This window comes from Muscardinus avellanarius, assembly GCF_963383645.1.
Source record: "Muscardinus avellanarius genome assembly, chromosome: 9".
Lineage (NCBI taxonomy): Eukaryota > Metazoa > Chordata > Mammalia > Rodentia > Gliridae > Muscardinus > Muscardinus avellanarius.
Window position 1 is genome coordinate 82,883,961 of NC_137795.1, and position 17,426 is coordinate 82,901,386.

The 17,426-nt window shown below is 35.9% G+C and overlaps 1 protein-coding gene across 15 annotated transcripts in view; it reads right to left on the reverse strand.

Annotated features, from left to right (window-relative positions):
• The window catches only part of CADPS2 (calcium dependent secretion activator 2), a gene marked incomplete at both ends in the record, with an annotated part of 558,610 nt that overhangs the window by 256,584 nt on the left and 284,600 nt on the right, over window positions 1-17,426 (reverse strand). For all 15 annotated transcript variants that reach the window (XM_080700894.1, XM_080700893.1, XM_080700890.1 and 12 more), the window contains one exon: window positions 6,678-6,789. In XM_080700894.1, coding sequence (XP_080557020.1) covers window positions 6,678-6,789 — 112 coding nt within the window. The remainder of the gene's footprint in view (window positions 1-6,677; window positions 6,790-17,426) is intronic.

Here is a 17,426-nt window from a genome sequence, read left to right on the forward strand (position 1 = left end):
AGTCTGTTACCTATCTCTAAAGGGTATTGTTTGCCTTTATTGTTGTTAATTTTTAGGATTTCTAGTTGGAATATTAATATACCTTCAGATATAGCATTTGGAAATATTTTATCCCATTCTATTAGTAACTGTTAACTCTGTTTACATTGTCTTTGGATATACAATATGTTTTTTATTTTTTAGGGAGTTTGTATACTCTTCTGTTGCCTGTGCCGTTGAAATCATAACCAAGAAATCACTGCCAAGTTCAATGTTGTGAGGTTTTATGACCCAGATTTTCTCCTAAAAGTTTATAGTCTTAAGATTTATATTTAGGTCTTTTATCTATTTTGAGTTAATATTTGTATATGGGATTAGGTAAGGGTCCAGTTTTATTCTTTTCCATGTAATTATTATGTTTCAACAATATTTAGTTAAAAGATTATTATTTCTACCACCAAATGTTCGTGGAAACCTTGTCAAAAATAACGACAATATAGGGAAGAATTTAGGTCTAGGCTTTTATTTAACTCCAATGGTTTATATATCTGCCTTTAGAATAGTACTACACTGTTTCAATTATTGTAGCTTTATATGGTTTGAAATCAGAAAATATATATCTTCTAGCTTTGTTCTTTTTCAAGATCAATATGGGTACCTAGAGTCCATATTCTATATTAGGATAGATTTTTTTTTCTGAAAAATAAATATATAAATATATGATAGTTTCACCTAAAAAATAGAAAAAAATAGATTCTCTGGTAAGAAAGAAAGCAAAAAGAAATATTGAAATGTTATCTTTAAGTCATCAAAAGCTTGGTATCAGACAAATGAAACTGTTATGTGAGATTATCATTTTTAATTTGGATAAATTGCTATAATACTAGATGTCAACTACTAAGCCAAGCATAGGAGGGGGGGATAGGGAGAGAACGGGGTGGGGATCGGGTAGGGGCTGACTGGGCGATGTGTGCATGTATGTCTACAAAAGTTTGTATCCCACTATGATGTATGAATACAGTGCACCAATTAAAAATAAATATGAAAAAAAACAGCCATTCCTACAGTAGAGATTCAGTAAAATTCAATTATTGATTAAATAAAAAAAAGACACAGCTTTCTAAGTATTTGAACTTTATTTGCTTCAGCTACTGAGGAGTGCTGTGTCCCTCAGTCGCTATTTTGGAAAAAAAAAAAAACTAGTATATTACTTTTAACAGACATTACTTGGATTCTACTCATTTTTCTATTAATATCTTATTTCTGGTTCAATATCTAATTCAAGATACCACATTGTATTTAGTGTTTGTGTCCTTATTCTCTTAACTGTGGTAGCTGTCTAGTCTTATTTTTCATAACATGGAGAGTTCTAAAGAATTAGTTGATTGTCCTATATATTGTCCCCAAACTGGGTTTGTCTCATGTTTTCTCATGCTGAGACAGGGTATGTGTTGGGGTTTAGGTAAAGAAAACCAGCATATTAAGGGGTCCATGAGATGTTCCTGGTGGTGCCAATCTTCACCACTTGGTCATAAGGCATAGTGTGCAGATTCATGTTCTCTTCTTAGGTTATTTAGGTCTGTTTATTTTCTCATCATTCCTTTTAATGAAGCTATGCCGCACTTTGACGGTATAATTAATTTCATTTGCTTCAGTCTACATTCCAGGTAGGAGACTCTTGACAACACCACTACTAGAGTATGTGTGCACGTTTATTAGTCCACATATTTTAAAGTATGCTCTCTGTAATATACAGTTCCATGAGTTTTGGCAAATACAGGCATTCACACAACCAATCCTCAGTACCACACAGCACAGGTCTTTTGCTTTACCGTGTCCTACGGAATCTTTTGTGGTCAACCATTTCCCCCTTGGTCAATCCCTAACAAACACTCATCTTTTCCATCTCAAGAGTTTTGCCTTTTGTAGAATGAGTGAAATCACGTAATCCATAGTCACTTGGGTCAGGCTTCTTTTATTTGTGTTTGATCTATATCATTGCACAAGTCATCAGCTTATTTCTTTCTGTCACTGAAGAGTATTAAAAAGATATACTATATATAGCTTGCTCATCCTCCTATTGAAAAGATATTGGTTGCTTATAATTTTTAGCAGTTATGAATAAAGGTGTTATAAACATTTACATGAGATTTTTATATGAACATACAATTCATAAGCCCTTGGGTAAATATCTAGGAGTACAATTTTTGGGTTGCATGGTAAGTTTTTGTTTAATTTTATAAGAAACTACCCAGTTGTCTTCCAAAGTGGCTATAAGGTTCTGCATTTCCATGAGCAGTAAATGAGACTTTCTGCACTGGATCTTCACCATCCTTTGTTATCATCAGGTTTTCCATGCTATAGACATTTTAGTAGGTGTGTGGTAATACCTTGTGGTATAAACTTTTTGCTTATTAACTAATGCTCTGTTACTTGTCTTTGAAATTCAAATGTCATACAAATTTATAAATAAAAGACTTCAGTAAAAATATAACAAGCTCCCCAGGCATATATTCATTGAATCTTTCATGATAGATTTCAGATCATATAATGCTCTTTCCTGAAAATTAAAATAAGTTGTTGCTTCTTATTTCTCTTTCTCTCTCACACACACAACACACACGAAATTTTGGTTGTGTCTGAATGGTAGGACTATTGAAGATTGTGTGTGTGTGATTCATAATATAACACATATGAAGACCTAAATGGGGCGGGAATTGGGTAAGGGATAACTGGGTGATGTGTGCATGTATGCCTCCAACATCTTGTACCCATTATGATGTATGACTACAATGTACAAATAAAAAAATAAAAAAGTAAAGTGAGGTATGAGGGAAGGCTGATAACAGGTGTTAAAAAGATGAGTTTAGAAACAAAAGTCAGCTCATATAGATCAGGGGTTCTTCAAATTTAGTGTCCATCAAAATCACCAAGAACACCAGTTAAAAACTACTACAACCCCCTCCCCTTACTCCACAGCTTCCAGTAAGCAGACCTAGAGCAGGGCAGGGCCTTGGAATCTGAATTTCTAACAATCTAACAATTATTTAATGGCTCCTGCTGCTGTGGGCTCAAGGTCATACCTGAGAAACCTGCGGGGCTGCTACACTAAGGCGATAAGTCTTTTTATTTCAGATAAATGGAAAGATGATGGGTGAATTTTTAAGATTTATATGCATTATTATATGCATGTATGCATGTTTGGGGAAGTTTTTTTTTTTACTTTTATTCTTGCATTATAGTCCCACATCATAATGTACTTCATAGGGATAGAGACGTACATGCACACAGCACTTGGTGGGCTTTCCTCAGCTCATTCCTCACTCCCCCCTTCTCTATTCAAAACAGTGAGACTGGAATTGGTATTCTCACATAGGTACACAGTGTCAGTGGAAGTGCTTCCTTCACTAATTCTCTCTCTTCCCCCACCCCTGCCACCTTCCCCATGACCACATCTCTGGCTCCACTGGAGTTTATCTTCCATTATCAAAGTCTCCTGGCATCCAAATTACTTCCTAGTTTCCCATATGAGAGAAAACATATGACCCTTCACTTTTTGTGACTGGATAATCTCACTTAGCATCATGTTCTCCAGGTTTGTCCATTTTCCTACAAAAAATTTTGTTCTACTTTATTGCTGAGTAGAATTCCATTGTGTTTATACCTCACAATTATGTAATCTATGCATCTTTTGATGGGCATCTGGGTTGGTTCCATAATATGGTTGATATTGAGGACAGAATGTTGTGATTTGTTTAAATTTTAAGTAGATGACATGGTTGAGGTGTACAGGCTGTATCAGCAGGGACAAGATGGTAATTGGGAAAGCAGAAACAGATGTTCTCAGTAGTACATGTGAGAAATGATGATGCGAATGGAGTCAAGAAAATTTAGAGAGAAGACAAAAGAACTTAAAATTGGTTGGGTATCATGGTGAAAGCAGGAAGAACAGGAAGGACATCTATGTAAATGGCTTGACAACTGCCTCAGTGAAAGACTGTATGGGAGTGTAAGTCACAAGTTTTATTTCAAAAATATTTTAGACATTTATGAATTTAAAACTGTAAATACCAAGTATGGGGTTGAATATACAAATCTGAAACTCTGAGGGAGAGAAAATTGAAAAGTCATTGACACATAAATGATATTTATAATCTTTAAACCTCCTAAAGTCTCAAGTATAGATTAGTGGTTTTCAAATAAAGATAATTTTGTGTGACCCCATAAGAGACACCTGGCAATGTCCAAAGACATTTTTTTTTATTGAATGAGAGGTAGGGTTAAACGAACTACTGTCATCTATTGAGTAACAGCCAGGGATAACCCCAAATACCATAAAATAAAGAAGATAGCACCTAGAAACAAACAAGCATCCTGCTAAAGATAATACTGCTACCAGGGATGAGAGACCCTGAGATAGAAAGAGAAATTGTCTCATATAAAGGGAACACAAAACTATAATTAGATATGCAATTACACAGAAAATATGCCACTTACGTATCCAATTTAAAAATTGCTAAAGTATCTTTTTGACAGGCTGAGAAATAAATTAAAAATCAAGAATTATAAAACTAGATTTAAAATGGCTGTGGTTAAATCCTAAAAATATATATCATAAGAAAATAAAGTAATATGACTGTAATGATAGTTTCAATAAAAATCTCAGATTTGAAAATCCATAAAGACCATATGTCATCTCTGAGGCTCTTCTGTTAGATTATGTTACATATAAACCTTATTGAATAAATAAATATATGAATCTATAAGCCTATCAATGAATAAATAGTAAAGCAAAACTTTTAGGTATTAACAAATACCTAAGAAACAAAAGAAATCATTTCAGTGCAGACTCACAAAATCCCTATAAATGAAAAAAAAAATCCAGCTGTGTAAGATGTAGAAGAATTGAAATAAGTAGAAATCCTGACTTCAAGGAAAGTATTTTCCAATCTTCAGAATGTTGCTGGTACCCTTCAACATTTAGCCCGGCAGAAGCTATCCATCATTACTGTGAATTTTCAAAGAAGATTTCACAAGTTTATATCATCTGGAAAATTATCTATAAAATCTTCATATCTGGATAAAATAGATTTGTACTGTGGAAGGAAGCTTGACAACCCACTCCTTGGAAGACATCTACTTCATAAGGTAGCAGCTTACCTTTCACACAAGAGGAACTAAATTCACAAATTCACTAAAGGTGATATTCTTCTTTGACCAGCAGATATTGAGGATGGTGGGGAATATTGGGTTTAAAGCAAAGTGACTGTAGGAAAAATAATTCTTAAAAGATGTGTGAGAGGACCTTGGTTTGAAAGCACGTGCCTATGATCCTAGTACTTGGGAGGCTAAGACAGGAGAATCTAGGGTTCAAGGACAGCCTCAGCAAGTAGAGAGCCTCTTACCAACACAGTGAGACTGTTTAAAAATAAAAAGATAAATAAATTAGAGCTAGGGATGTAGCTTGGAGGTAGAATGCTCCTGGGTTCAATCTCTAGCACTACCCTCCTCCAAAAATAAAAAAGTGTGAGAAAGTCAGGTATGGTATAATTCCAGTACTTGGGAGGCTGAGACAGGAAGATTGCAGGTTCTCAGCCACCCTCAGCAATTTAGTGAGGCCTTCTGCAACTTAATGAGACTGTTTCAAATTGAGAAATAAAATAAGGGTGGGGTACAGCGTGGAAGTAGAATGCCCCTGGGTTCAGTTTCTCATACCACCATCATACACACACACAAAAAAGTGTGAGGAACACCTTCTCACAGAAAAAACAGAAGAGGTAGGAGAAATACCCCAACGAGGCACTTTGTAATTGGGCTAATCACAATGAATGCAATGCACATTTTCACTTATAACGGGCACGCACTTAAAATCCCAGCATTTGGGAGGCTGAGACATCATGGTTCATGGACAGCCTCAGCAACTTAGTGAGGCCTCTGCAACTCAGTGAGACCCTGTTTCAAAATAGAAAATAAAAAAATAGGGCTGGGGGTGCAGCTGTAGGTAGAATGCCCCTGGGTCCCATCCCCAGTACCACAAACACAATAAACACAAAAAATAAAAACAAAGAAACAAAGACGGTCCTTTCAATTCAGGAGCAGATATACGTGTGTTAAAAGAGAACTGCCAGCCGGGCATGGTAGCACATGCTTATAATCCCCGCGCTTGGGAGGCAGAGACAGGAGGATCACGCAGGTTCGAAGCCAGCCACCTGATGCTTAGGAGACTCCGTTTCCAAATAAAAATGTAAAAATAGGTCTGGGAGTGTAGCCCGGAGGTAGAAGGGCTTCCAGGAACCCCAGTACCACCAAAAATAAATAAATAAATATATAAATATATAAATAATAAATAAAAAAATAAAAGAGAACTTCCTGTCTCTGAGAAGGACAGGGGGCAGCATCATCCACACACTCTGGCCAGAGGAGCAGGTGTGGTGTGAGAAAATGATTGCGCTGGTGATCCTGGGCTGGTGTGTATATGCTCTGTATACTCCCAGAGCCTATCACAGTCATTTTTGTGCTGCAGACAATTATGTTTAATAATTTAAATCTGTAAAGTGAGTTTGTGGGAAATTACAAATAAATGATTTTGTGTTGTTTATGAACAGAAAATTTACATGCTGCCTACTGGTCTACCTTACCTCTGAATCCAAAGAAGTTAATTAAGCTACCTGGAATTCACAGGGCTGACCAGAACTCACCCTTCCCAGTTCCTTATCTTCAAGAGCCAGGACCCCGGTGCTCTCTGTGAAGAGCTTGACTTTGACCACCGGCCGAGGATGGGTAGTGGTGAAATCCCCTTGAGTTCCCCATCTGCAATGAAGTAACAGCGTTTCTTTAAGACATAGCATTTATTTTTCCCAGGTAGATATGTTTTCATAAAGGGCACATTAAGCAATAGAAAATCTTTTGTGGCTCCATAGATTTTCTTTTTATCTTTGCTTGTGTTTCTGACAGATGGCACCATCAAAAAGGAAAATATAACAATAAGCTTTAGAGCATGTAATAATAATTTCAGCTGTTCAGAAAATTCACACATTGAGCTACAAATATAACATGCTGTAAGAATTTAAGATAAAGCATCATCGATGTAGCTAGAAAAGTATATTATTTTATTAATTTAAATGTAAATTATCCCACTTTTATGGATGCCTAGAAAAATTGCTAAGGGTGTATTTACTTAAGAGGTGATTTTTTTAATTTTTAATTTTAATTTTCAAAAATTTTTAAGAGGTGATTTTTCAGCAAGGTATGCTTACATACTGAGGATATCTCCATTTGAAAAGTCCTTACTAAGCATTGCCTGTTTTTTTTTTGGTAGGAGTAATTATCTGAGGCCTATTACAAGACTCCTTATAGCTCCTGTCAAAAATATAGAGATATGTGTCACAAAAAACATGAGTGGCTTGCAGTTATTTCCTAATGCATTCTCTTAAGAATGAAAAGTCTGTTGACATCTGGCTTTTCACATCATCATAACAAAATAACATGTTTTCTTGGCATGTTTTCTAATTAATTAATTTCTTAATTAGAAGATATATAATTATAGTCTTGTCTATACCACACACCAATTCATTTTAGCTTATTGACAAACCTCACTGGCACAAACTTGTTATTTTTTTAAAAAAAAACCTTATCAATATTTCTTTTAATTCTGAGATCACAGGTTATGAGACTCAGTCCATCACAAAGAAAATGCCATTGAGCAAAAGATCATGTAAGATGGAAAAATAGGCGATTAAACAAAATAAAGATGTATGTTAAAATGAAACACCACATAATAAAAGTCAGTTTTCTTTTGTTGTCTTAAAAATAGCAATTTGTCACTTTCATGGAGCTGTCTATAGTTTATTTTATAAACATTATTCAGAAAGTTTGTGAAACCAAGAAAACTGAGGAAAGCAAGTATAATAAAAATTGAATTACTGTGATTATGATTTTTCTCCTATCATACATACATACAGTAAAACAGAGGCCATTTCAATGATTGAGGAAATTAGAATCTATATGGAGTCTCTTGAAACTAAAATTCTATGCTGGAGGGAAGAGCAAGATTCAATAAGGGGAAGAAGGCAGCTTAATTTCTATTTTAGTCTTTGAGAAAAAAGGTTAACAAAGAATTGTTTTTGCCACTTCATTGAATTCAAGTGGTCTGAGATAGAGCAGAGGTAAGATAGAAATAAAATAAAACTAGATTTATAAACCAAATAAGAAAAGAGAAAAAAATCCTCAATTTACTGTGGAGAAGTTTTAGCCTTGAATACAATCAGACAATTTGGTTGGTAACTCTGAAGGGGATTCCCTTAACATCCACTGCTTTACTTGTCCTTTATTGTCTGACTAAATTTACAAGACTACCCTTGGAGACATTTTCCTATCACCGTGATCAAAGGCTTCTGATAGTCTCATGAGCTCCTAATGGTCTTTCACAAAACTTGCTGCTATTATAAACAAAATTCTCTATAAAACTTCTTTTACCTGGGTGTGGTGGCACACACTTGTAATTCTAGTACTTGCGAGGCTGAGACAGGAGGATCACAGATTTGAGGATAGCCTCAGCTACTTAGTGAGGCCACCTGTGATGATATGAGGAGATAGGAACTCTTTTACATTGTTGGAGGGAGTGCAAACTTGTTCAGCTGCTATGGAGATCAGTGTAGAGATTCCTTAGAAAACTGGAAATGGGTCCACCAATTGATCCGGCTATACTACTCCTAAGAATCTTTCCAAAGGGGTTGAAATCAGAGAACTACAGTAATATATACATATACACACACATATATACATATACATACACACCCATGCTCATAGCAGCACAATTCGTAATAGCCAAAATATAGAACCAGCCTAGGTCTCCATCAACAGATGACTGGATTGCAAAATTATGGAACATACACACAATGGAATTCTACTCAGAAATAAAGAAGAACAAAATCATATTATTTGCAAGAAGACTTGGAGAACATTGTTAAGTGAGACTAGCCAAGCACACAGAAAGAGAAGGGACATATGTTTTCTCTAATATGTTCAAACTAGGGAGTATTAGGGATAGCAGAGGGACTCCAGATAATGAAGGGGAAACCTCAGCAAAGCTAGAAAGAGGAATAGGGGAGGAAGAAGGCTGAGGTTAATTAATGGAAAAGCTACATTTGAATATGTGTATACATGTGAACATAACGTAGCTAACCTGGGCACTCAGTATTGGGAGGGAGGGAAAAGGGCAAAATGGGGAGGGAGAGAAGGGCACCAATTACTGTGTGAATGTATGCCATTGTCAACATGATCCACCTTATGATGTGAGACTATAGTGCACTAATAAAATGAAATTCAAAATAAAATAAAATAAATAGGGCTGGAGGTATAGATCAGAGGTAGATTGTTTCTGGGTTCAATCCCCTGTTCTGAAGAAGTTTTTTTTCTTTTATATATTAAGTGGATAATTTTCTTCTCTAATTTCAAAACCCTTGCAAATATTTATACTACTTTTTATGTTCATTTAAAATTTCCAAGCCAGGCGTGGTGGCGCACCCTTGTAATCCCAGCATTTGGGAGGCTGAAACCAGAGGATCACGGTTCGAGGACAGCCTTAGCTACTTAGTGAGGCCCTCCACAACTTAGTGAGACCCTGTTTCAAAATAAAGAATAAAAATAGGGCAGGGGTATGGCTTGGAGGACAAATGTCCCTGGGTTCCATCCCCAGACCAGCAAAAATAAATAAATAAATAAATAAATAAATAAATAAATAAATAAATAAATAAAATTTCCAACATACTTTAATATTCAATCCTCAAAAAATATTTATTGATACTAATAACCATCACCAAGGGATGTTGGGCATTTTTTCCAACCTTGTCCTCCTGCCACCCTCCATGAAGGGAAATGTGGATAATTCCTCTTTGGCAAACAGAGTAAGACAAATCACAAGCCATATGCAAGTCTTTGCTTAAGCATGTTCCCATGAACCTCTAGAAGTTTGTCTTTTACCTTTAATACTCTAAAGATAAGCACCTTCAAAAATGATTCTTTAGTCTCCCAGTAGAGCATATCTCCCATTTACACATTAAGATATTTTATCACAAATGATATCATATTTTAGAAATTACCCACAAAAGGCCAGGCGTGGTGGCGCTTGTAATCTCAGTGCTTAGGAGGCTGAGGCAGGAGGCTCTCAGCAGCTTAGTGATACCTTGTTTCCAAATAAAATACAAAATAGGTCTGGGAGTGTAGCCCAGAGGTAGAAAGCTCCTGGGTTTCATTCCAAGTAACACACACACACACACACACACACACACACACACACACACACACACACAAATAGGGCTGGGGCTATAGCTCAAAGGTAAAATGTCTTTGGGTTCCATCCCCAGTACTGAAAAAAAGGGGGGGGGCTGGGGTGTAGATCAGATATAGAATGCCCCTGGGTTCAATATCCAGACCAAACACACACATATACACACTCTAATATAAGAAGGGCCCTTTGTGTCTTTTCTTAGACACATCTTTCTTTCCTACCGAAACCTCACTATTCTGAAGTAGCTAAGATCCTACTTTTTTTTTTTTTTTGGTATTTCTTTTTTTCTAATTTTTTGGGTGCATTATAGTGTCACATCACAATGTGGATCATATTCATACAGTACTTGAAGCCTCCCTGCTTCCCCTTTTCCCTCCTTCCCAATACTGAGTGTCCAGGTTAACAATGTTATATCCACATGTATACACATATTCGAATGTAGCTTTTCCATTGATTAAACTCAGCCTTCCTCCTCCCCTACCCTTCCTTTTTGGCTTGCTGAGGTTTCCTCTTCATTATCTGAAGTCCCTCTGGTATCCCTAATACTCCCCAGTTCAAGCATATTAGAGAAAACATATGTCACTTCTCTTTCTGTGCTTGATCTCACTTAACATAATTTTCTCCAGGTATTTCCATCTCCTTGTGAATGACATGATTTTGTTCTTCTCTATTTCTGAGTAGAATTCTATTGTGTATATTTCTCCAAATTTTGTAATCCATTCACCTGTTGATGGAGACCTAGGTTGGTTCCATATTTTGGCTATTGCTAATTGTGTTGCTATGAGCATGGGTATGCATATGCTACTGTAGTTTTCTGACTTTTAACCCCTTTGGAAAAATACCCAGGAGTGGTAGAGCTGGATCATATGGTGGATCTATTCCCAGCTTTCTTAGGAATCTCCACACTGACCTCCATAGCGGCTGAACTAGTTTGCACTCCCACCAACAATGTAAAAATGTTCTTTTTTTTTTCCATATCCTCGCCAGCATTTATTATTTAATTTCATTATGCTTACCACTCTGATTGGGATTAGATGGAATCTCAGTACAGTTTTGATTTGCATCTCCCTGATGGCTAATGACATTGAACATTTTTTTCATGTATCTATTGACCATTTGTATCTCTTCTTTTGTGAAGTGTCTATTCAATTCAGTTGCCCATTTCATAATTGGTGTATTTGTTTTGCTAATGTAGAGTCTTTTGAGCTCTTTGTATATTCTGGGTATTAGCTCTCTATCAGAGTGGTGGCCGGTAAAGATCTCCCATTCTGTAGGTTTTTTAAAATGTTCTTTATGGTTTCCTTTGATGAGCAGAAACTTTTTAGTTTGATTCCACCCTACTTGTTAATTCTTGTTTTAATTCCCTGTGCTTTGGAGGTAGTGTTGAGGAAGTTACTATCTGTGTCTATATTTTGGAGTGTTGAATCTATTGCCCTCCTCTAATAGCTTCACAGTATCTGGTCTGATTTCCAGGTCTTTGATCCATCTCGAGGTTATTCCTAAGGATTTAGTTCCATCTTTTTACAAATGGCTAGACAGTTCTCCAAGCACCATTTGTTGAAAATTCTGTCTTTTCTCCAGTATATAAATTTGGCCCCTTTGTCAAAGATCAATTAATTATAAGTGAGTTCCTTTGTGTATCTTCTATTTTGTTCCATTGTGCCTGTTACTGTACCAATGCCAAGCTGTTTTAACTACTACTGCTCCTTAGTATAATTTGAAGTCAGGGATTGTGATGCTTCCTGCATGGTTCTTATTGCTGAGAATTGCTTTGGCTTTTCTTTCTCCACATGAAATTCATGACTGATTTTTATAGGTCTATGAAGAATGTTGTTGGTATTTAGATAGAAATTGCACTGAGTCTGTAGATCACTTTTGGCAGAAAGGCCATTTTGATATTTATTCTCCCTATCCATGAGCAAGGGAGATCTTTCCATCTTACAAGGTCTTCTTCAATTTTCTCATTAATGTTTTATAGCTTTCATTGTAGAGGTCGTTTACATCATTGGTTAGGTTTATTGCTAGATATTTTATTGGTTTTGAGGTTATTTTGAATGAAATTGTTTATTTTTTTTCTCCATGGATTCATTATTGGCTTATGAAAAAGCCAACTAATTTCTTTAGGTTGATTTTGTATCCCGCCACTTTGCTAAATTGATTAATCAGCTCCAGTAGTCTTTTGGTTCAGTTTTTTGGGTTTTCTAGATTTAGAATTGTGTTGTCTGCCACCAAGGATAATTTTAGTTCCAATCTTCCTATTTGAATTCATTTGATATCCCTCTCGTCTTATTGTTATGGTAAGGGTCTCAAGGACTATACTGAAAAGAAGTGATGATAATGAGCATCCTTGTCTTTTTCCTGATTTTAGGGGGAATTTTTGCAGTTTTTCCCCATTTGATATGTTGGTTTGGGGCTATTTATATAGTGCCTTAATGATGATGAGATACATTCCTTCTATTCCAATTTTCTGCAGTGTTTTTTTTTTTTTAACATGAACTGGTATTGAATTTTGTCAAATGCTTTTCAGTATCTATTGATATCATGTGATTTTTGTTCTTAGTTCTATTTATGTGGTGAATAACATGTACTGATTTACATATGTTGAACCAGCCTTGCTTTTCAGGGATGAGACCAACTTAGTTGTGGTGTACAATTCTCTTGATGTGCTTTTGAATGTGTATAGTTAGTATTTTTTAGAATTTTTGCATCTATGTTCATCAAAGATATTGGTCTGTAATTTTCTTTTCTTGAGATAACTTTATTTGGTTTTGGTATTAATATGATACTGGCCCCATAGAAAGAGTTAGGAAGAATTCAATCTCTTTCAATTTCCTGTAACAACTTGTCAAGTATTGAGATTTGTTCTTCCCTGAAAGTTTTGTAGAATTCAGCTAAGAACCCGCCTGGACCTGGGATTTTCTTTGATGGCAAAAATTTATTGCTGTTTCTATTTATTTGCTTGGTATTGGTTGGTTTAGGCTTACTATGTCATCTTGGTTCAATTTAGGTAGGTTATGTGTGCTTAGAAACCTATCGAGTTCATTCATGTTTTCCAGTCTATTGGAGTATAAATTTTCAAAATAGTTTCTGATAATCCTTTGAAGTTCCTGTCTGTGGTGATATATCCTTTTTCATTTCTGATTTTAATGATTTGAGTTATTTCTATTGGTTAGGTTGAACAGGGTTTTTATCAATCTTATTCATTTTTTCAAAGAAGTAGCTTTGTGTTTTGTTGATCCTTTGTATTACTTTTTAAATATCTATTTCATTTATTTCTGCTCTGATTTGAATTATTTCCTGCCTTATTCTGGCTTTGAGCTTAGACAATTGTTTTTCTAGGTTTTTGAGATGTGGCATTAGGTTGTTTAATTGCAACTTTCTGTTCTTATGTGGGCACTCAATGCTATAAACTTCCTCTTAATACCACCTTCATAGTGTCCCATAGATTTTGGCATGTTGTGTCTCTATTTTAATTCCAGAAATTTATTTCTCCCCTAATTTCTGATCTTACCCACTCCTCATTAAATAATGTATCATTCAATCTCCATGTATTTCAATAACTTCTTTTGGTCTTCCTGTTGTTGATTTCTACTTTCATCCCAATGTGATCTGAAAAGATGCAGGGAATTATATTACATCTTTTGAATTTGCTGGTGCTTACTTTGTGATCCAGGATGTGATCTATTTTGGAGAAAGTTCCTTGGGCTGCTGAGAAGAATGTGTATTCTACTGTTTCTGGTGGAAATATTCTGTATATGTGTATTAGGTCCATTTGGTTTATAGTTTTCTTTCATTCTGAAGAGTCTTTACTAATCTTTTGCCTTGAAGATTTAGTGGCATGAGTGGTGTGTTAAAGTCTCCCAATATTATTGTATTTGGGTTTCTTTGAGATCTGATGTCTTGAAGGGGTTGTTTTATAAATGTGGGTGCATGCACATTTGGGGAATAAACATTATACTTATATTATCTTGCTGGATTGTTGCCTTTAATAATAGAAAGTGCCCAGCTTTGTCTCTTCTGATATGTGTTAGCTTAAAGCCTGTTTTATTGAATATCAGTGTTGCTACTCCTGCTTGTTTTGGATCCCCATTAGCACAGCATATCTTTTCCAATCCTTTTACTTTTAGCCTATGAATATCTTTGGCTGTGAGTTTCTTGTAAGCATCATATATTTGGATTATGTTTTTTAATCTACATTGACAGTCTATGTATTTTAATTGTCGAGTTAAGTCCTTTGAATTTCAGTGTTATTTAATATTTTTGTTTCCTGTCATTTTGTGTTCTATGTTCTTTTTAATATAATGTTATTTCTTCTTTGCTTATTTACCTCCCTTCAGAGTAATTTTTATTGTTTTGCCCCTTAATGTCATCTTTTGTTCTCAGTGCTTTTAAGATTTTTTTCCTTAGCCTCTATGTTGGTCATTTTGATTACTACATAGCATGGTGAGGTACTTCTTTGATCTAGTCTTAACAGTGTTTAGTATGTCTATTGTCCATGGATGTTCAAGTCTCTTCCATGTTTGAAAAATTCTCTGAAATTATTTCTCTGAAGATATCATGGATAACCTTGGTCTGTTCCTCTGTCCCTACTTCAATGCCTTTAATTCATAAGTTAGGATGTTTCATATCGTCCCATAGATTTTGGATAGTAGGTTCTGTTGTTGTAGTGTTTTCTGTATACTGTTGACAGTGCTCTCTCAGTTTTGAATCAGCTGTCTTCTAACAGTGATATTCTGTTTTCGTTTTCATCTCATCTTCCAGAATTTCTTTCTAGTCCTATCTTCTTTTCATTTATTGACTCTTTGATTTCATTCCAGGCCTCTTTCTGATTCTTTCTTAATGTCTCAATTTCTTCTTTCATTTCCTTCACTTACTGTGAGGCCTTTCATCATATTGAAGATCAGGATTTGGAATGTTCCTTCTTGCAATTCTTGTAGGTAAGTATTCATGGTTTCCCTTATTAACTCACTGTACCTCATTCTTGTATTTTCAGAATTTGTGGGTTTGTGTTTCTGTTGTCTTGGCATCTTCTTTCATTTTATGTGTGAGTCCATGGATAATCTGTCTGATCCAATGTTAACAGTAGTGATATAGAGGTGTCAGCTATTTTATGCATGGGTAAGTAGTGTTTACTTCAGTGGTGAGGGTTAGATGAGGGTGAAGGAGCTGAGGTGATGGGTACAGGAGTTGGCTAAAGTGGAGGATATGATTAAGTTGAGTAAGAATTTAAGTATAATAAGGTAGTGTCTGGCTGAGTATGAGAGATGGTGATATAGTAGGAGCCTTGTAGTTAGTATAGAGTATTTAGGTATAGAGATGTAAAATAGTTTGAATATAAAACAAGGAGATACAGTAAGGGAAAAAAAAGGTTTTAAAAGGAGAGCAGATAGGAGAGAGGGAGGAAGCTTGTGAAAGGAAGGGGGAAGGGAGCAAACAAAGATGCATCAAAAAAACTAACAATTATAAAAATAAATCAAAGACAAAAAATAATAAAGGATTACTGCTAATTTACATATATAGGGTCAGTATAGTGCCTATACACTATAGTAAATTCTGGAATATGTTCCAATATCTCTCGTTTGCTCCATAATCTATTGTCAACTTTTGGACCCACTTTATGAGTGTTTGTGCCCTTTTCTTGCCTCTGACATCTTTGTGTTCAGGTTTCAGGGCAGTGGGAGTCACTGAAAATGAGTTCCATTTAGGTGCAGGTTTCTGTGTTTTCTGGGCCCAGGCTTTGCACTCTCTGGCTCTGGGCTCAGTACCTTCCAGCCTTGAGTTTTGCCATTTCTGGCCCTGGGCTCCCTGCTCTCCAGCCTTGGGCTCTGTACTTTCAGGCCTTCAGTTCTGTATTCTCTACCCTGGGCTTTGTACTCTCCGTCCCTGTGCTCTGCTCTTTCAGACCCCTTGTTCTGTATGTGCCTGGACTCTGCATCTTCTGCCTCCTGGCCTTGGGCCTGCACCTCCCTACCTGCACTGGCAGAGGGTGTCCAGTGTAATCTTGGAGCAACCCCATGTGACTCTGTGCTGTTACTGGACCCTGGGCCCTGTGGGCCTTTCTTGTGGCTGTTCTAAGCTGACCACCTCAGGGATGAGCCACCAGATCTTAGCCTTCCGGGGTCCCTGTAACTGCTCTGAGGTGGTCATCCACTGAGTAATATAATGCAGTTATCTTACTGCCCTGTGGGACCAGGTCTCTGGAGAGCACAGTGCCCTGCTGCGGGTGCTAGCTTCTGGTGAGCAGATTCCAGGATACAAGAATAAATTGATAACACTGTAAAAATTCTTCAATGAATTTCTGTATAAAATAAAAATAAGTTAAAAACAAACATGCAGCTAGAAATTCTTCTGAATTCTAGAACAAATAAATTATAGACCAAGTTCTGACATCTCTCTAAAAAAAAGACAAAAAGAGAGGAAAGAAGATAATAGACCCATCTTCAGTATTTACCAGGATATTTCCTGTTTCTTATCTAGTTGGCATGTTTAAACACCCTTAGAGTAATTAGCAACAGTTATTATCTTCTTACTATTTTCTCAGTATTAAATGATAAAAGAGTATATTACCCTGGTTGTCAATTTGCTTGACTCAAAATACATTGCCTTTCTCCACTTATATGAATGAATTATTTATGAGGATTCAGACTTCAAATGTAAATGTTTAAATGAATAAAATATCTACAAAGCACCTTTATGGGGAACAGCAGGACTTTCTGGCTATGAAAACACAATACCAACTGAAATAACTAACAAATTATGAATTTGCTATGAAGTATTTTGGAAATTTGTATCAAGAGCCTAAATACAGACTCTTATCTTTTCATCCAGTAGGCTATTTCTAGGAATTTGTACTAACTAAATAATTTTAAGTACTAGAAAGAGAATAAGCAGAAACAATTGTTATATAATGGCAAAAAACTAAGCAAACTGAATTATCTACTAGAATTACATAAACTATGGGCATATATGATGAAATAGTTTGTTTCCATTTATAATGATATTTATAAAGGTGATATAAAACCATGCATAATATGAAGTTTTTAAAAAAGAGAGGATACAGCCGGGTGTGGTGGCGCATGCTTGTAATTCCAGCATTAAGGAGGCGGAGACTAGAGGATTATGGTTTGCAGAAAGCCTAAACTACTTAGTGAGGCCCTCT